Raw genomic sequence first — 21,124 nt, 5'->3', positions numbered from 1 at the left:
TCCATCCACATCGAAGCAAATGGTGGGTATTTGTCGTTTCTAATGGCTGAGTAATATTCCATTGTATACATAAACCACATCTTCTTTATCCATTCATCTTTCGATGGACACCGAGGCTCCTTCCACAGTTTGGCTCTTGTTGACATTGCTGCTATAAACATCGGGGTGCAGGTGTCCCGGCATTTCACTGCATCTGTATTTTCGGGGTAAATCCCCAGCAGTGCAATTGCTGGGTCGTAGGGCAGGTCTATTTTTAACTCTTGAGGAACCTCCACACAGTTTTCCAGAGTGGCTGCACCAGTTCACATTCCTACCAACAGTGCAAGAGGGTTCCTCTTTCTCCACATCCTCTCCAACATTTGTTGTTTCCTGCCTTGTTAATTTTCCCCATTCTCACTGGTGTGTGGTGGTATCTCATTGTGGCTTTGATTTGTATTTCCCTGATGGCAAGTGATGCAGAGCATTTTCTCATGTGCATGTTGGCCATGTCTATGTCTTCCTCTGTGAGATTTCTCTTCATGTCTTTTGCCCATTTCATGATTAGATTGTTTCTTTGCTGTTGAGTTTAATAAGTTCTTTATAGATCTTGGATACTAGCCCTTTATCTGATAGGTCATTTGCAAATATCTTCTCCCATTCTGTAGGTTGTCTTTTAGTTTTGTTGACGGTATCTTTTGCTTTGCAAAAGCTTCTTATCTTTATGAAGTCCCAATAGTTCATTTTTGCTTTTGTTTCTCTTGCCTTCATGGATTTGCAATCCCATTCTAAGAACCTAAGAAAAATCCTAAAGTTTATTTGTTACCTGAATATTTTGGTTCTCATTCTCATAGGAAGCAAGGTCACAATGATCATTAAGTTACCAGGCTAGTCCCAAGAGAGTGTTTAGTGCATTATATAATTGAACTTTATAATGTTAATATTAACCATAAGCCTTTCTAAATCAGTGATTAGAAAGAGTGGGGAACAGGAGGTTTGGGCTTTGGCATCAGCAGTTCTGTTTGTAATGAGGAAGGGATGGTATCAGTGGAGGGGACTCTGGCAGAAATAGCTTGCCACTCATCTGAGACTTGGGGTACAGTGATTGTATAATTTGAGTCTGCAATGGATGGTCAATAAATGTACCTTAAAAATACTCCAGCTTGACATGTGTTTTTTGAAAGACTTATCACAGTAAATACAGCTCTTTAGTCAAACGAGCGGTTTATTAAAGTGGTTCAGTTACCATAGCAACATATCTGGAATTTATAGTTTCTTATTTTGAGAGGACTTCATTTCACTTTCCGAGGCATTGAAATCCAAGACTAAAGTTCTTAATGGCCTCCAGTTTCACTGTATGATGAATTTCTATTGTTTGGAAAATTTATACATACAAAATATAACTTGCAAAATAGTCATGACTTCATAGTCATGTGCATTAATTTTAAATAGGTATTTTTCAATTTGGAAATACCTTTCTTTAAATTTTTTTTATTATTAGCAAAGCTAAATATGATCATAGTTTAATGAGGAAAAACAGCTATTTCAAAAAATAAATATTCTCAAGTTATTCCCCAGAGGCAACCACTTTCTGTTCTGTTAGCTGTTTTATTTTGTTTTTTAGTATTTACTTCAAATCCCTCAGCAACATGTTTATATTGCTTCTTGGTTTGTATTACTGCTTGCTTTGTGATTTTAGCTGTCATCAATTATTTGAGTCTCTGCATCCTTGAAAATGGCTTTATTCTACATTTATAATTGATTTTTAATTTGGCTTGGTATAAATTCTTAGAAATAATTTTCTCTCAGAATTACTAGTACTGATGTTGAGTAATTCAGTGCACTTCAGAGCTTTTATTCTATTTTAATTCTTTTCCTCCACTCCCTGGAAGCTTATAGAATTATTTCTTTGTCCCCAGTGTTCTAAAATTTCATGATGATGGACCTTGCAATCCCATTTTCTGGGTCCATTTTCATCCATTGTGAGGGATCCTCAGAGGACCTATTCCATTTTCCACTTTGGAAACTCAAGCTCTTAAGTTCTGTAAAACTTTTTCTGTTTCTCTGTTTATTTTCTTTCCTATTTTCTCTGTTGTTTCTAGAAATTTTATTATTCCAAAACATTGCCCTTTTGGTTTGGCCCTCTAATTTTCATATACTTTTATATTTACCCTATTATTTTTCACCTACTTCCCAGAAGACTTTTTCAGCTTCACAACCTGTGAATTTTTAATTTCTGTTATTAAACTTTTAATTTCCAAGAGTACTTCCCTCTCCTTCCCCCTTAATCATTTCTTTTTTGAGCATCCTATTGTTTTATAAATATAATCTCTTCTAGTTACACTGACTAGAAACTCTATACATGGATATGGCTTAGAATATGGCCTTCAGTAAAGGGTGATCTGACTGGATGTCTTGTTGAGGAACTCTCAATATCAGAATCTTTAGTCTTTTCTCCTTGGGTTGTCTGATTCCCTAGAAAGCAATCATTTTATATGATTCTTCTCTCCTGTGTAGAAGGCATAAGCCTCTTTATCTTTTGGGGGATATGGGAGGATAAGAAGACTGAGGGAGAAGGCAGACCTCAGCATTTATTATGTAACTTTTATTTAATTCCTATGATTTTTGTAGGATAGCCTACCATCAATGGATGATTCCTTTATCAAGATACCTTCTGTTTTACCCTCTCCAGAAAATAAATCTTTCTTTTTGCCAGGGTAGGTTGGAGAAGTACTCTGTTGTGTGGAGTAGGTGCAGAAAGGATATAGATCAGTGTTACACATAATCAGCTACTTAAATATTCTTTTGACCAATCCTCCTGTTGTCGCCACACCCCCAACCTCACTTCCCCTTGCACCATTTCCTAAGCCTTTTTATGTTACTGTATTCTAAACCACAGGCTTCTCAACTTTCCATATTGTCACCTTAGGAGCTGTTAGGTTGGCAAATCATTTACTAAACTAAATTTTCATTTCCAAAGTTTTATTTTTGTTTTTTCTTTAACATTTATTTATATGAGAGAGAGAAGCTGCATGAGTGGAGGGGAGTGGTAGATGGAGAGAATCTCAGGCAGATTCCCCATTGAACGTAGAGCCCTACACAGGTCTCGATCTCACAACTCTGAGATCATGACGTGAGCAGAAATCAAGAGTTGGCCGCTTAACCGAATGAACCACCCAGGTACCCCTAGTTTCCAAAGTTTTGTTGCTAATGATCCCTCTGCAGTTCTCTTTGTCAGTGTACACTTTGCTATCTTTTAAATACAGCATTGAGAGGGAGTCTAGGTTCAAATGTATTCAATTGCTCTCTTTTCCCTAAATTTCTGAGTAGCTATTTTTTAAGTTACAAGTTATAAGTAGTTATTTTTTAAGACTATATTCATGTTTTAGATTTAATTGATGCTTTAAATTTAATTCCTATTTAATTCACCTCATAGTCTTACTCTTAATAGGTAACTTGTCCTCAAGTTAACTAAGAAAAGTCTTTTTATTCTGAGCTTTCTTGATTTTTTTCCTTTTTACCACATTTTCTCTTTTCTACCTCTCCTTTCTTCATAAGTCCCCCTGTGCTCTCAAACCTCCCTCCTATTAGCTTCATCCCATCACTCCAGTCTCGTCTACAAACGTCTCCATCCTGGAGACAAGCTAAATTCCCTCATTTTCCATTTCTCTTAGCCTGTCTACATTTTAAATGGCCTGTTTTTAAATGTACTGAAGTTTTTTAGTTTAAAAAAAAAAATGAATGAGAGGTGCCTGGGTGGCTCAGTGGTTGGGCGTCTGCATTTGGCTCAGGTTGTGATCCCAGAGCTCAGATATGATCTCGGTCATATCCAGAGAGCAGGAGCCTGCTTCTCCCTCTGCCTATGTCTCTCTCTCTCTCTCTCTCTGTCTCTCTGTCTCTCATGAATAAATAAATAAAATAAAATCTTTTTAAAAAATGAATCAATCAATTTTCCTTAATCCTTAGGCTCTGGTCTCAGCTTTCTTATTTTTTAGTTTTCTCTTTCAAAAAAATGCTATTCATCATTTCCTCCTTAACCCTATTCCACTTAGTCTTTTATATGAGCTTTTTTGAAAATTACCTTCTAAACAAAACCACCAACCCCTTTTTTGGCCACAGCCTCCTATTTTCCATTGAAACTTTATCTTCAAAAAAAAAAAAAAAAAGGAAAGAAACTTTGTCTTCTCATTCTTGTTGTGGAATGAGAAGTTTCTTTACTTCCCAAGTTGTTGGATTTTTTTGTCTTTGTTTTCCCTCTCTTGTGTCTCTTTTTCCAGTTTCCCCTTAGATGTGAACCTGTATTTCCATAGGCTACCTAGAGAACAGAGCAGTTGAAAGGTCATAGAAATTTTTGACTTTTAAAAAGTTTTTCTTGCTTTGTGAAAATAAAGTGATATGATTTTTTAATAAAAAATTATATACTGTTAATAAAGTTTAACTTTTAATATTTAGGCAGGTGCCGTAAAGGACTATATTAAGATGATGCTTCAGAATGATTCACTTAAATTTCTGGTTTTTGCTCATCATTTAAGCATGCTCCAAGCTTGTACAGAAGCAGTCATAGAAAGCAAGGTATGTTATCACTTTTCTATAAAATTCTTTCTAGAATGGAGATTTTTAATACACTAAACATCAATTGTAGTCTTGTAATTGAGGGGTTTTTATGGCCTTGCTTAAATGATACATTAATTATTATTAGATTTTTCTTATAAATTATACTAACATTATATTACTATTATGTTAATGATATACATTAAACTCTTTCTTTTATTCCAGACTTATAATTTTCCACTGATGTAATTTTCTGGATTGATTAAAATATGCTGACTTGATAGGCTATATTGTGAAATCCATTATTGTTATTGGATATACCATTTGAGACTGATGTAGGCAGTTAAAAATTAAAATTTTTCTTTACCTGCAAGGCAGCAGCCTTAGAATATGGATAATGTCGAGGGGAAACAGAATGAATTCATCCAGTTTTAGTACTCAGCTGCTGTTACACCTTTTAAACTTCCAGATAGCATACTCTGTAGAGTATGATTTAGAATAAGATATAATACAGATGAGTTTGAAACATATGGGCCAGGTACAGTCTCATACGTTTCTCAGGTAAGCTCCCCAAACCTATTGGCCTTACTTCATTTTCTTAGGTTCACCTAATTCCCCAACAGTCTTATCTGTGACAGCATCTGCGATTTTTTCTTTTTAGAGTTTAAATCTGTCCTCTCTCTTTATGTGCTGAGGGCTTTTAGAGATGCTCAGGAACAACCAGAAGGAATTTCCTGACAGATTATGTGAGCTTAATATACATGTAGCAGTAAAACCACTTGTCTGTGTAGATAGATTTTTAAATGAAGGAATTAAGCTGTGTTTTTTAAAACTTTGTGTATATTTTTTGAGTGTTTGCCAGTATGTTTATTAACATTGCCCAAGAAGTAATTCTAGTGTTTCCTTCATACAAAGATTTATGATAATATAATACAATAAAGTACTATCCATGAAAAGATGCTCTCACATTGATTATCATATCATATCTTTAAAATGACTTTTGAGGAAGAGTTAAGTAACCTTAGAAATATTTTTTAAATGGTTGGGCAATAAAATTAGATTCATAATATTTTCTTACTCTGATTCCATTAAACTTAAAACTTTAAAACTACCAGGATCTATTCTAAGTATAGCAGTCTCTTCTCCCCGCTTCTGCTTTGCTGATGTGTTTAGAATCCCATTTAACATCACTAACAGTTAAAAATGGTAGGCAGCCATGGGTTGGAAGTGAATTTCTCCCAATCTCCCTAGCCTGATAATGTGTGTTTTCTTTAGAAAGACTGTTGGAAGAATTTATAAGCTTCCTTATTGGATATTAAATGGATCAATGATCAATGTATATCTGTCTGTGAAGACATAGAAAGTTAATATGGGACATTCTATTTAATGATTAACTTGACTATTTCCTTATGAAAGTGAATATTTGTCTGTCTCACCTATATAAGGCTACGTTTTCCATAGAAGTCCATATATAAATGAGACTTTGAAATTCAAGACTCATAGTGAATTTTAGAAAGTTGAGTAATGAGTTCTTTTTAGCTGCCCTAACACACACTGATTGTTCTCTTTTCCTAACCCGAATCATTCCTAGAAGACAGCACTGTTCAGCTTAGCACTTAATGTTTTCCTACTTTTTTAGAAATGTGTGTGAATGTCTTGATTTCCCCAACTCAATGGGAGTGACCTTATCACTTATTTCTGTTAAGTTGAGGAATGAAAAAAAAAAAAAGAATTCGAATGGTATACTAAAAAAGATCTTTTCCCAGTTAATATTGGGATATTTCAGAAGTAAATGCACTACACTTCATGAATCCTTAATAATGTGGGTAGAATCCTCTTTTCTCCCTTTTCCCCTGTTTGGCTTTATTTTTACTTTGGAATCAGTGAATCTGTAACTTTAAAGTTAGCATGTGAATTTACACAGAATTTTACTAAAGATATTAGCTTAATTCAGTGATTTATGGAGCCTCTGTTTTATACAAGGTATCAAACTTGGCATTGATGGTATGAGGATGAATTAGACATAGAGCCTATCCTCAAGTAGATTAAAAGATTTAAAAATATGGAATTGTTATAAGAAGCTGTTGAGAAATTTGGTTAAGATACTTCTTATATAACATTTACTAACCTTTTATCTTAACCCATTTCTGTATTGATATGTGAGCATAAAAATAAGGTATTAAATACATAAAATGAGTTGGGTGGATAGGGATTTGTGCTAATTTTGCCATTTCCCTTGTTGATACTAGACTCGCTACATTAGGATAGACGGAAGTGTTCCATCTTCAGAAAGAATACATCTAGTTAATCAGTTTCAGAAGGATCCCGATACTCGTGTGGCTATCCTAAGCATTCAGGCTGCTGGCCAGGTAAGAAATTTCTGGTGTGAACTTAATAATGAAATATCATTAAGATAATAAAAAGATCATTAACTATAATTATAACTTTATATCAAGATAAAGGTGTAATAAGTATTCTACTTTGGAGAGTGCTAGAAAGCATAATAGAAGGAGACCTCAACACATCTGACTCAAATCTTCCTAAATTTTCAAGGAAAGAATTTCCTAGATGAGTGTAGTTAATTTGATTGTAATACTTTTGCATGACCTTTTTTCTTACTTTGCATTTGCATACAATTTTCCTTTCATTTCTTATAGCACTTACCTTATTTGATTGGTTTTACTAGAACCTATGAGGAAAGGTAGCCTGAGGGAAGAGAACTCTTCCGTCTGAGAACTTTTTATGCAGCACGCCAGGCTTGACCCTTAGGATTGGGTTTGGCTGCAAGTATGTGAAAACCCAAATTAGGGGCCCCTTGGTGGCTCAGTGGGTTAAACATCTGCCTTCGGATCAGGTCATGATCCCAGTGTCCTGGAATTGAGCCCCGCATCCCATCGGGCTCCCTGCTCAGCAGGGAGCCTGCTTATCCCCCTCCCTCTGCTACTCCCCCTGCTTGTGCTCTCTCTCTCTTTTCCAAAAAGAAAAAAGAAAAAAAAAAAAAGAAAAAGAAAAGAAAACCCAAATTAAGAATGACTCAAATTCACAAAGTTTTATTCTTTCATGTAGACCTTCCCAGGTGCGCATGGTAGTTCCACAAGATCCTTAGGACATAAGCCTCTCCTGGCTTTCTGCTTTACCATTCCAAGCAGGTATCTCTAATTTAAGAGAGCTGCTAGAGTTCCTCCATCATATTTGCAATCTAGGCTGCCAACTGGAGAAAGGAATGCTTCATCTCATTCACCTGCAGGTTGCCCCATGGTTACAACTAACCTCAAGGGAAGCTGGGGAAAGTAGCCTTTATTTTGTCTAGTCACATTAAAACTCAGGTGTTATGTTACAAAGAAAACAGAGCTGACTAGCTGTTATGAAAGACAATACCAGTCTCTGCCACACTATGTAAGGGAGATTCTTCTGGACTTTTTTCTACTAACATTCTACAGTATTTTGATATAAATGTCTAAGCCAGGGTATTTAACATAGGGAAAAATTATTGAACATATTGCTGTGCATCCAACCTGGTATATAGCGTATCTGGCATCTTCTGTAGACACTGGAATCTGAACCAGAGCCAAAGATTGGTTTTAGCCAGCTAATTGATGTCTATAAAATTATATAAAGAAAATAGCTCTATGATGAAAAAGAAGTTCTAGAACTCACCAGGAGTTATAACCAAAAGGAGGGTTGTCTCAACATTTCCCTCATGTTGGATTAAACCTCTAAGTAGTCTGAGTATTATATCTGTTAAAATAATCCAGCCAGAGAGAATATCTCAAAAAGAACTTAAAATTAGAAATGGAGTACTCATAGCATGGGAGAAGAAAAGCAGAAGGAAGCCAGGCAGGAGGATCTAGGGGTGGCTTGATAAAAGACTTTCTGAAATTAAAATTGTATAGGCCACCCATATTTTATTCAAGACTGTATTCCCAAAGACCTGGTATAATTCAAAACTCATATACTTGAACAGTAGTATGTTCATAGGAATAAAGGAAAGTACAAAAGACTTTGTTCTTGGGGCTGTGAATCTTCCATTGTAGTTTAGTAGTATCTTAGAGGCATGTGGGTCTTGCCAGCCTATTTCCCTACTTTATTCTTATATGGTTATATGATGCTTCTAACACACTTAAAGGTGTTCATCCCTCTTTAAATACTACTTCTTATTTTCCAGCATCATCTCTAATATTTTGTGGTATTTCCTGTCCTAAATAACAGCACAGTTGAGTTTGATGGTGGCTGGGTTCACCATGTTTCTATCACTTCTAACTTGTGTTCCAAAGTGATGGATCTTTAGTGAATTTTTCAGCCTGAGAACTAATGCCACCATTTAATGAATGCTAGTATGATATTGTTATGTGATATAAAAATATTTTAGGTTAAGGTTATATCAAAATAACAGCATGCAAGTCACAAAGGTCATTCACTGAAAGAAGTTTCAGTGCATGTGAACAACAGCATGGATTAGATTGATTCTCTCAAAGGATGGTAGGTATTTCTTTCAACCACATAACATCATTTACTACTATGTGGCAATGGCTTAAGCATGGTTCGCATTTCACCCAGCCTTTAAACTTCAAAATCATGCTGTTTTGGACACATTCTTAGTTTGAGATTTGCATTATTTTTCATATGGTGATTATAAGACAAGACTTAGTTAATACTTATTAATGACATTATTTCAAACTCATGTAAAATGCAATTGCTGCAGAAGAAATTCGGTTGTGTTATATATATTGAAATATAAGCCAGTAAACTTAAAGGTGTTTGAGATGTAACATGAGAAATTTCATAGGAAGAGAACAGTGTGACTGGAGACATTATTTTCTTGCTTTATAGAACAACACTATGAATTAAATGAATAGAGCAAGTCATTGCTGACTGCCTAGTTGCTATGGATACCATGTGTTGGAAATTATATTCTCATTTATAATGCATTTTATTAGATTTTCCAGTGGTAATGTGAATCCAGTCCTGATCAGAGGATAAAGTGATTTTGTTTATATATATATATATATATATATATATATATATATATATATATCTCCATCAAACTGACTTGAAATATTGAAATACCTTTTAAATATGTTTTTTGTAGTTTACCTGGCCATTTGCAATAAGCAGTCTTCATTTGCCTTTCATGAATTAAATTTTCTTAATTTGACTTAAAACAAAAGACTGATTTGTTTTTAAGTCCTTCAGCTTTCTCTTGTTCATTTAACATGATCAGGAAGACTTTATTATATCTGGCTCTATGTTACATTCTGTTTATTTGAATCTCAATTTCTTTTCTTTATTTTGCTTAGGGTTTGACATTTACTGCTGCAACTTATGTTGTATTTGCTGAGCTGTATTGGGACCCTGGACATATAAAACAAGCAGAAGACCGTGCTCACCGAATTGGACAGTGCAGCTCTGTGAATATTCACTACCTTGTTGCAAATGGGACTCTAGACACCCTTATGTGGGGGATGTTGAATCGAAAGGTAAAGCTTGAATTCAAACCAAGTTACCAACTTACTCATTATGCAGAGCCTACATAAATTAAGAGGCTGAGTTGTAATGTTTTCAGGCAAAGGATATCCAAGCACACTAAGATAGTGATGCTGATAGGGACCAATGTTAAAAAAGTCATCAGTTGGTAGTATCATACCTATCCTCTATAATAAGGGAGAGATATGAATTTATGTATGTTCTTACTATATTTTGAGGTCTTCATCTACCATTTTAGAGGGCAGAAGAGGATGAGGTAGCAAGGAACCATAACACTGTCAAACTCCAAGTCCTTTTTTTTTTTTTAGATTTTATTTATTTATTCATGAGAGACACACACAAAGAGAGAAAGAGACAGACAGACAGACACGGGCAGAGGGAGAAGCAGGCTCCATGCAGGGAGCCTAATGTGGGACTCCATCCCAGGACTCCAGGATCATGCCCTGGGCCAAAGGCAGGTGCTAAATCACTAAGCCACCTAGGGATCCCTCCAAGTCCTTTTTATAAGGTAAAAATAAATTCTTACTCAGACGGATTGAGTTCCCTGCTAATTTTGGACAGAGGACAGCCTGTACCAGGACTCCAGAAAGGGTATGAGGGACACTCCTTGCTCTATCCACTCAACTGTCTCTTCTCCCGAACTTGGGGGGTATTTATAGAAAGGATTTGACTAATTATTAGAGGTTGTTTTTCAAGCACTGAGTATAAAGTTTCAAAATGGCCAGTCATGTGGGTTCAATTTCAGAGTTTATAAATATTAGAATAAAAGTTTTTATAAGAAAAGCGAATAGTATAACTTCTCTAGTTAGACATTTTCCTCATTAAGTATAGGAATCGTCGATTTGGTAATTTGGTTGTAATTTTGAAAAATTTTATTACCAAAGTCCATGATAGGTTGAAACACTAAGAGTTTCTTTTGTGAATTGTTCATGGTTTAAGTGCAAAATAAAATCACTGCTTAGTAATTGTCAGCTGTGAGAGAACTTTAGTAAAATTCATCTGCTTCTTCATCTTACAGACACAAGTCACAGGGAGCACACTGAATGGTAGGAAGGAACAGCTTCAGGCTGAGGAAGGTGATAAGGAAAAATGGGATTTCCTGCAGTTCGCTGAAGCTTGGATTCCGAGTGAAAGCTGCGAAGAGCTCAAGAATGAAATTTTGTTCACTCATGTAAGATTATATGACAAACTCTTTTTTTTTATTTTTTAATATCCTAAAACTATATCATTTATTTTTAATTTTTTATAAGATTGTATTTACTTATTTGATACAGAGAGAGAGCTCAAGCAGGGGGAGGGACAGGCAGAGGGAGAGGAAGAAGCAGGCTCCCTGTAGGGCAGGGAACCCAATGCGGGCTCAATGGGATCATGACCTGAGCCTAAGGCAGGTGTTTAACTGACTGAGCCACCCAGGTGCCCCTATCATTTATTTTTTAAAATAGCAAATTTAAATTGTTTATCTTGTTGAAAGGAGCTCCACATACAGCTGGAAAATCTCTTAGAACCGCAAGATGACACTGAGAGGAGGCTGCACCAGTGGCTTAGTATCTTCCAACAGTCACATGCCATGCTCACTATTGTCCTTAGAAAAGCAAGCTCAGTAGAATCAAGCCTTCAGAAGAAAATGTAGGTGGCTATATTTATGATCCAGAGGACAGGGAAAAATGTTACATTGGCCACAAAGTGTAACACAGACAGGTCACAGACTCTGTAAAGATATTTGTATTACAATTTCCACAGTATATAAGAATTAATACAAGTTAGTTAAACACAAGCCACCAGGAAAATAAGCCAAGAATGTGAGCATTAGAGGACACCTGAATAGCCAATAAGCACAGAAAGAAGCTCTATCTCACCAAGATAAGGCAAACTGTAAAGGCAGGTTTTTCCCTTGACAATTATTAAGTAATCTGTAGCGTGGTGCTTTGAGATTATGTGGCTGTCCTGTTTCCAAAACCTTTCATCTCGTGGTCTTAGCATTCACTATGATCTTTGTCTGAATCAGTTTTGAGATAGTGGTTTTTATAATTTTATCTTTGCTTCTGTATTTATTAGCTGGCATTCTTCTGTAAAGATGAACTTTATTTTTCCTCATTTAAGAAAAATATCACTAGAACTTGAGGATGCAGTTACTATTAATGTGTGCTATTTTTGCACGTATACATACATTTTTGCATGGCTAGATTAATATGTATGTGTGCATTTTTAGTTCATAAATTCACTCTAACTCTCCAGTTCACATCCAGGACCACCAGGTTCTTTTTTACCTTCTCTACATATCTCTGCGAGTGTAAGTATTTATGTTTCCCTTATCCAACAATAAGAACTCTGGTTCCTGACATCATCATCGTATTTGCTCGGTAGCTTTGTCCTTCCAACATGCAAAATACTTTTAAAATAACTACACTAATACCATACTTTACACCTACTAGACTGGCAACATTGAAAATACATGACATACCAAAAATGTTAGGAACATTTTATATACCAAACCCTAATAAACTGCTGGGGAGGAGTATAAATTGTTGTTAACTCCTTGGAAGAACAATTAGGCAATATCCGGTAAAGTTGGAAATGCCCTCCAACCAAATCGTTCCATTTCTAAAAATATCTTCTTACCCATGGGTATAAGGATACATGTACAGGATATTTATTGAATCAGTTTATGGAATGCTATATTGGAAACAACCAAAATACTTATCAGTAGGAAAATGACTAATACTTAAATTATCTTAAGATACCATTTAGAAGTTAACATGATTGGATAGATTTATATGTTTTAACATGACCAGATTTTGAAAACATAAAATTATTTTTTAAATGCATAGCACATACATACAAATAATATTAGGTATTTACGAATATATATGTATATTTAATCAAATATATAAACATAGATTGGAAGAAAACATATTACACTTGTAATACTGATTTTATCTAGAAGGATGGGTAAAAAATGTAATAGCAACTTCAATAGAAATGTTTTATTTTAAAAAAGAAGAAGAATTACAGTATTTGTAAATTTTGAATGGTGAGTATGTCTCTGTATAATTACAAATACTGTCACAGGCCATATATAATCTAAGAAATTATACATTAGGAAAGTTTATAGTCATCCAGACTGGTTTTTTCTTCTAGCCCTTTTGGTACAATATGGTGTGAGAGAGAGAGTTTAATGGTGTTTTGTCTTGTTTTGTTTTGTTTTGTTTTTGAGTATAGTTGACACACAATGTTGTTAGTTTGGATATATAAGATAGTGATTTGAAAAGTTTATGCATTATACTGTGTTCTACACAATGTAGCTATTATCTGTCCCCATGTATTTCTATTACAGTGTCACTGACTATATATGCTTTATGCTATACCTTTTATTCTTGTGACTTATTCCATATAGGGGAATTTAATTTTAATTTTTGAAAAAAATTGATCAGATATTATAGGAATACAATTAAGGTCTGCAAAGTTTAGTTCCATAAGAAGAAACCATGTTTTTATGTGTAATGTTACTAAATTTTTTATGTCTCTTATTTTGAGAGCAGGTACTTTTTTAGAATGATGGTTACTAGAATGGCATTCTGTCAAAAATTGCTAAAAAAAAAATAGATGGACTACTATTAAGACTTTTTTCCTTTGTTTAAAAAACTACTTTCCTTTTGGTAGTGTTTATATATTTTGGTCTATAAAAAAAATCAATAGATGTTTTTAAAATATGTAACTAAAACTATGATTTGTAGCTGCTCATTCTCTAAAAGTTCTTAACTGTTGAATTAGGTTTAAGGCTTCATTTTTAAGATGAGTATTAAGAATTTGAAATGCATCTTCCTACAAATATATATATTTATTGTTTTTAAGTGTGTCTGAAGAAAAATATATATCTTTGTACAAAGTTTTAAAAAAATCACCCAATCATCTTTACCAAATCTTTCTTTGCCAAGTGAGGTGTTTTTTTTTTCACAGTTTAGTGTTATTTCACATAGACTTTTCAATGCATATCTTTTTTTTTACCAGAAAATATTTATTTTTTCATTTTTACTGAGGTAAAATACAGCATAATAGTTCAATATTGTATACATTACAAAGTGATTACCACAGTAAGTCTTGTTACCCATGGTCACCATTCAGTTAACCCCCTTCACCTATTTTAGCCATGCACCCTCTCCCTTCCCCTTCTTTTTTTTTTTTTTAAAGATTTTATTTATTTATTCATAGACAGAGAGAGAGACAGAGAGAGGCAGAGACACAGGCAGAGGGAGAAGCAGGCTCCATGCAGGGAGCCCGATGTGGGACTCGAGTCCGGGTCTCCAGGATCACACCCCAGGCTGCAGGCGGCACCAAACTGCTGCGCCACCGGGGCTGCCCTCCCTTCCCCTTCTAACAACCACCAGTGTGTTCTTTGCATCTATGAGCTTGGTTTATTTTACTTTAATTTGTATTTTTATAGACTCCACATTTAAGTAAAATCATACGATATTTGTCTTTCTCTGCCCAAATTATTTCACTTAGCATAATACCCTCAAGGTCCATTCATGTTGCAAATGGCAAGAGTTCCTTTTTGTTATAGCTGAGTAGTAGTAAACTGTGTATACACACACACACCATTTTCTTTATACATCCATTCATCAGTGGATATTTGGGTTGCTTCTATATCTTGGCTATTAGCTATGGTAAATAATGTTGCAAGGAATATACGGGGAGGGGGGGCATATATCTTCTCAAATTAGTGGTTTTGTTTCCTTGGATAAATACCTAAAAGTGGAATAGTTGAATCATATTGTAGTTCTATTTTTAATTTTTTGAGGATCCTCCATACTGTTTTCCATAGTGGCTCCACCAATTTACATTCCTACCAACAGTACACATCCGTTCCCTTTTTGCATATCCTCACCAAGACTTATTGTTTCTTATCTTTCTGATAATAGCCATTCTAACTGGTGTGAGGTGATATCTCATAGTGATTTCAATTGGTATTTCCCTGATAATTAGTGATATGGAACATCTTGTTATTTGCCTCCTGGCCATCTATATGTCTTCTTTTTTTTTTTTTCCATCTGTATGTCTTCTTTGGAAACATGTCTCTCTAAATTTCCTGCCCATTTTTTAATTAAATTGTTCGCTTTTCTGCTATTGGTTGAGTTCTTTATATATTTTTGATATTAACCCCTTATCAGGTATATGATTTACAAATATATTCTCCTATTCAGTAGATTGCCTTTTCATTTTGTTGATGGTTTCCTTCAATGTGAAAAGCTTTTCAGTTTAGTGTAGCACTGCTTATTTATTTTTGGGTTTTGTTGCCTTTGCTTTGGAGTCAGATCCAAAAATTCCATTCCATTCCCTGACCAGTGTCAAGGAGCTTAGTGCTTATGTTTTCTTACAGTTTTATGGTTTTAGGTTTTACACGCAAATCTTTAATCAATTTTGAGTTAATTTGTATATGGTGTAAAATAGTAGTCTAGTTTCATTCTTTCATATGTGGTTATACAGTTCTCCTAACACCATTTTTTGAAGATACTGTTCTCTCCCCATAGCATGTGCTTAGCTTCTTTGTCAAAAATTAGTTGACCATAGATGTGTGCGTTTATTTATGTGCTCTCTATTCCATTGATCTATGTGTCTGTTTTTATGCCCATATCATACTGTCTTGATTACTATAGTTGTATACTATAGTCTGAAATTAAGGTGCCTGATACCTCCACCTTTGTTCTTCTATCTCAAGATGGCTTTAATTATTCGATGTCTTTTGTAATTCCATACAAATGTTAGGATTATTTATTCTGATTCTGTGAAAAATACCATTGGGACTTGATATGGATGCATTAGACCTCTAGACTGCTTTGATTAATATAGAATTTTTTTAATCTTTATTTTTTTAAGATTTTATTTATTTATTCATGATAGACAGAGAGAGAGAGAGAGAAAGAGAGAGAGGCAGAGACACAGGCAGAGGGAGAAGCAGGCTCCATGCAGGGAGCCCGACGTAGAACTCGACCCCGGGTCTCCAGGATCGCGCCCTGGGCCGAAGGCAGGTGCTAAACCGCTGAGCTACCCAGGGATCCCTAGACTTTTTTTTTTTTTTTTTAAGATTTTATTTATTTATTTATTTATGAGAGACACAGAGAGAGAGGCAGAGACATAGGCAGAGGGAGAAGCAGGCTCCCTACAAGGAGCCTGATGCAGGACTCGATCCCAGATCCCAGGACCACACCCTGAGCCAAAGGCAGACACTCAATTGCTGAGTCACCAGGCATCCATCCCTAATATAGACTTTTTAACTATATTAACCTTTCAGTCCATGAGCACAGAATATCTTCCAATTTATTTGTGTCTTCTTCAGCTTCTTTTATCAGTGTCTTAAGAGTTTTCAAGTGTACAGGCCTTTCCTGTCCATGGACAAATGTATTTGTAAGTATTTTATTATACTTGATGCAATTGTAAAGGGGATTTTTTTCTTATTTTCTCTTTCTGATAGTTCATTAGTAATGGATAGAAATGCAATGTTTATGTATATTAATTTTGCATTTTACTACTTTACTGAATTCACTTATTCTAACCATTTTTTAATGGACTCTGGGGTTTTATATGTATAGTATGTCATCTACAAATAGTGACAATTTTATTTCTTCCTTTGTGATTTAGATGAGTTACTTATTTTTCTTGTCTGATGGCTGCAGCTAGAAATTATACTATGTTGAATAAAGTGGTGAGAATGGGCATTCTTGTCTTGTTCCTACTCTGACAAGGAAGAACTTTCAGCTTTTCCCTATTGAGTATGATGTTATCTGTGGGTTTGCCATATATGGCCTTTATTATATTGAGGTACTTTCCCTTTGTTGAGAGATTTTATCATAAATAAATATTAGATTTTGTCAAATGCTTTTTTCTACATCAATTGAGATTATTTTTATCATTGTTTTGTTAATGTAGTCTAGTGATTGATTTGTGGATGTTGAACCATTCCTACATCCCTGAAATAAATCCTACTTGATCATTGTGTATTAACCTTTTAGTGTATTATTGAAATCTGTTTGCTAATATTTTGATGAGGAATTTTTTGTCTATTCTTGAAGGATATTGGCCTGTAATTTTCTTTTTCTGTGGTGTACTTATCTGGTTTTGGTATCAGGGTAATGCTGGCCTCATAAAATGAGTTTGGGAGCATCTCTTTCTCTTCAGTTTTTGGAACCTTGACAAGCATGTTCTTAAATCTTCTTGAATGTTTGGTAGAATTTACCAGTGAAACCATCTCTTCCTAGACTTTGTTGAAATTTTGTAATTTCTGATTCAATCACTTCATTATTAGTCATTGGTCTATTCAGATTTTCTATTTCTTCATGATTCAATCTTAGAAGATTGTATGTTTCTAGGAATTTATCCACTTCCTGTAGGCTGTACAATTTATTGGCCTATAATTATTCATAGTAGTCTCTTATCATTTGTATTTCTCTGGTAATAGTTGTGACTTCTGTTACATTTCTGATTTTATTTGAGCCCTTTCTCTTTTTCTTGAGTCTAACTAGAGCTTTCTCAATTTTATATACCTTTTCATTGGTATATACAGCTCTTTGTTTCATTGATCTTTTCTTTTTTTTTTTTAAGTCTCTATTTCATTTATTTCACTCTGATCTTTATTATTTCCTTACTTCCTTTGGGCTTTGCTTATTCTTCTTTTTCTAGTTCCTGTAGATATCCCTTCAATTGTTTGAGATTTTTCTTTCTTTTTTTTTTTTTTTGGTAGGCCTGTATTGCTGTGACCTCCCCTCTTAGCACCTCCTATGCTATATTCTATAGATTTTGTTGAATTTATAAATATATTGCCATAGAGATATGTCATATTTCTGTTTTCATTGTCTCATGGTACTTTTTTATTTCCCCTTGATTTCTTTATTGGCCCTTGGTTGTTTAGTAGCATGTTGTTTAATATCCACCCACTTGTGATTTTATCCAGTTTTCTTGTTATAATTTATTTCTAGTTTCATACCAATTTGGTTGGAAAAGATGTTTGGTATGAGTCAGCCTTCTTAATTTATTTAGGCCTGTCTTGTGTCCTAACATGTGATCTATCCTGGAGAGTATTCCATGTATACTTAAGAAGAATGTGTATTCTGCTGCTTTTGGATGGAATATTCTATATATATATGTATAAATCTTTTAAGACCATCTGATCTGTGGTGCCTGGATGGCTCAGTCGGTTAAGCATCCATCTCTTGATTTTGGCACAGGTCATGATCTCATGTTGGGGTCTGTCCGAGTGTGGAGCCTGTTTGAGATTTTCTCTCTTACTCTCCCTCTCCCACCCCCCCTACTTGCACTTTCTCCCATTGTGTCTCTCAAGAAAAATAAATAAATAAATAAATAAATAAATAAATACATACATACATACATACATACATACATACCACATGATCTAGTGGCATTTAAGGCTAGCGTTCCTTTATTGGTTTCCTGTCTAGATGATCTATCCAATTATATAAGTGTGGTATTAAAGTCTCCTACTATTATTGTATTGCTGTCAATTTCTTCCTTTAGGTTTATTAATTAGAAATGGTTTTATATATTTTAGCCCTCCTTTGTTGGGTGCATAAATATTCACAAATGTTATATCTTCTTGGAGGATTGACCCCTTTATCATTATGTAATACCTTTCTTTTTCTTTTATTACAATCTTTATTTTAAAGTTCATTTTGTCTGATATGAGTGTAGCTAGAGCAACATTCTTTTAGTTTCCATATCTATGGAATATATTTTTATTTTCCTTCACCTCCAGCTGTGTGTGTCCTTAGATCTGTGCAGTGAGTCTCTTATATGCAACGTATATATGGATCTTGTTTTTTCATCCATTCAGCCACTCCGTGTCTTTTGGCTGGAGAATTTAGTCTATTTATTTATAGTAATTATAGTAATTATTGGTAATTACTATTATTAATAAGTATGTACTTATTGCCATTTTGTTCATTCTTTTCTGACTTTTAACATAGTTCCTCTCTTTTCCTTTCTTCTTCTCTTGCTCCCTTCCCTTACGGTTTGATGACTTTCTTTAATGTTGTGTTTAGATACCTTTCTCATTATCTTTTTTGTACCCACTATAGGTTCTTGCTTTGTGATTACCATGTGGGTTATATATAACAGCAAATATTTATATGGCAGTCGATTTTAAGTCGATAGCAATTTAAGTTTGAATGCATTTTAAAAATTCTACATTTTTCATGTAGAATGTTTTTTGTTTTTTATATGTTTACATCTTTCTTTTTTGTGTATCCCACAACTAATTATCATAGTTAGAGTTTATTTTACTATTTTTGTCTTTAAACCTTCATGCTAGCTTTAAAAATCTCACTAGAAAGACAAATATATAGTAACCCCTTATTATATTAATCCCTTATAAAGCTAGCATGAAGGTTTATAATAAGGGGTTACTATATATTTGTCTTTCTAGTGAGATTTTTACTTCATATGTTTTTTTCATTACTATTTAATGCCTTTTCTTTTCATCTTAAGGAATTCCCTTTAACTTTTTTTTATAAGACCTGTTTAGTGGTGATGAACTCCCCTAGCTTTTGCTTTTCTGAAAAATTCTTTATTTCTCCTTCAGTTCCGAATAATAGCCTTGTTGAATAGAGTATTCTTGGTTAGAAGTGTTTTCCTTTCTGGACTTTGAATATATTGTGTCACTCCTTTCTGGCCAGCAAAGCTTCAGCTGAGAAATTAGCTCATAGTCTGATGGGGGTTCCCTTGTATGTGACAAGTGTTCTCCTGCTGCTTTTTGTTTTTTAAGAGAGGGAGAGGGGAGGGACAGAGGAAGAGGGAGAGCAAGAATCTTAAGCAGGCTTCACTTGGGGCTCGATCTCAAAACCCTGACATCATGACTTGAGCCAAAATCAAGAGTTAGATACTTAACCAACTGAGCCTCCCAGGCTACCCCTCTTACTGCTTTTTAAGATTCTCTCTTCAACATTAATTTTTGACATTTTAATTATACTGTGTCTTGGTGTGTTTCTTTGGATTCCACTTACTTGGAACTCTCTTTGCTTCCTGGACATGGATTTTCTATTTTCTCTCTCACATTAGGGACATTTCCAGCTATTATTTCTTCAAGAAAGTTTTCTGCCCCTTTCCCTCTTCTTTTTGTGGGACTCCTGTAATGCAAACATTATTCCCCTAGAGTTGTACCGTGAGTCCCTTAGACTATAGTCAGTTTTTTAAAATTCTTTTTTATTATTGCTCCTCTGTTTGGGTGAGCTCCACTCCCCTGGTTTAGGTTGCTATTTTGTTCCTCTGCATCATCTAGTCTGTTTTTGAACCCCTTTCATGTATTTTCAGTTCAGTTATTTTTTTTTTCAGTTCACTTATTGTATTCTTCCTTCTGTGACTTCTGTTTGATACGTTCTTCTATTTTCCATCTCTTTTTTTGAAATTATCTCTCTGCTCATCCATTCTTCTCCTAAGTTTGGCAAGCATCTTTACAACCATTACTTTGAACTTTCTATAGGTAAATTACTTATATCCATTTCATTAAGATTTTTTTTTCTGGAGTTTTCTCTTGTTCTTTCATTTGGCACATATTCCTCCATTTCCTCATTTTGCTTTTCTTTCTTTGTTTCTCTGTATATCAGGTGTAACAGCTTCCTCAGAGTCTTGGAGGACTTGCCTTTTGTAGATAATGAACTTTGTTGTTCAGTCTTGCCCTAGTGTTTGGCTTTCTCTTGTACCCTTGTGATTATCTAAGCAGCCTGAATTATTCTTGATGGGTCCTACTTTTGATGGTGTGTTAAGCCCTGTCAGTGTTTGAAAGGGAAAGACCTTAGTCAGCACCTAATTTCAAGCTGAGCGAAAGCCAGACCCTCAGGCAGCTGATTTTTAAAGTTGCAAATATATATATATATGGTCCTATGGGAATGCATTCATAACTGCTGCTGGCTTCCCAACCAGGTGATTTGGAGGTGTACCCTGGTGGCAGCTGCACACTGGGGCTCCAGACAAGTGGATAAGCTCCTTACTGGGGGATGCCAGCAAGTTTTAGGGAGGCCAAGGGAGAGCAAAGCTGGTGTCTCTCAGCCTACATTCCCTGATAGTTCCTTTGTTGCCTCTAGTTGTGTGGTGAACTGAGAGTCTGTTC

At 34.8% G+C, this 21,124-nt stretch overlaps 1 protein-coding gene across 6 annotated transcripts in view; it reads left to right on the top strand.

Annotated features, from left to right (window-relative positions):
* ZRANB3 (zinc finger RANBP2-type containing 3) overlaps nt 1-21,124 on the top strand; it is a 297,959-nt gene that overhangs the window by 234,545 nt on the left and 42,290 nt on the right. For all 6 annotated transcript variants that reach the window (XM_025430464.3, XM_025430474.3, XM_025430454.3 and 3 more), the window contains 4 exons: nt 4,429-4,548; nt 6,777-6,896; nt 9,825-10,004; nt 11,030-11,182. In XM_025430464.3, the coding sequence (XP_025286249.1) occupies nt 4,429-4,548; nt 6,777-6,896; nt 9,825-10,004; nt 11,030-11,182 (573 nt within the window). The remainder of the gene's footprint in view (nt 1-4,428; nt 4,549-6,776; nt 6,897-9,824; nt 10,005-11,029; nt 11,183-21,124) is intronic.

This window comes from Canis lupus, chromosome 19 (assembly GCF_003254725.2).
Source record: "Canis lupus dingo isolate Sandy chromosome 19, ASM325472v2, whole genome shotgun sequence".
In the NCBI taxonomy this organism is placed as follows: Eukaryota; Metazoa; Chordata; class Mammalia; order Carnivora; family Canidae; genus Canis; species Canis lupus.
The sequence above is the reverse complement of the archived record's forward strand: the minus strand, read 5'-3'. Positions and strand labels throughout refer to the sequence as shown.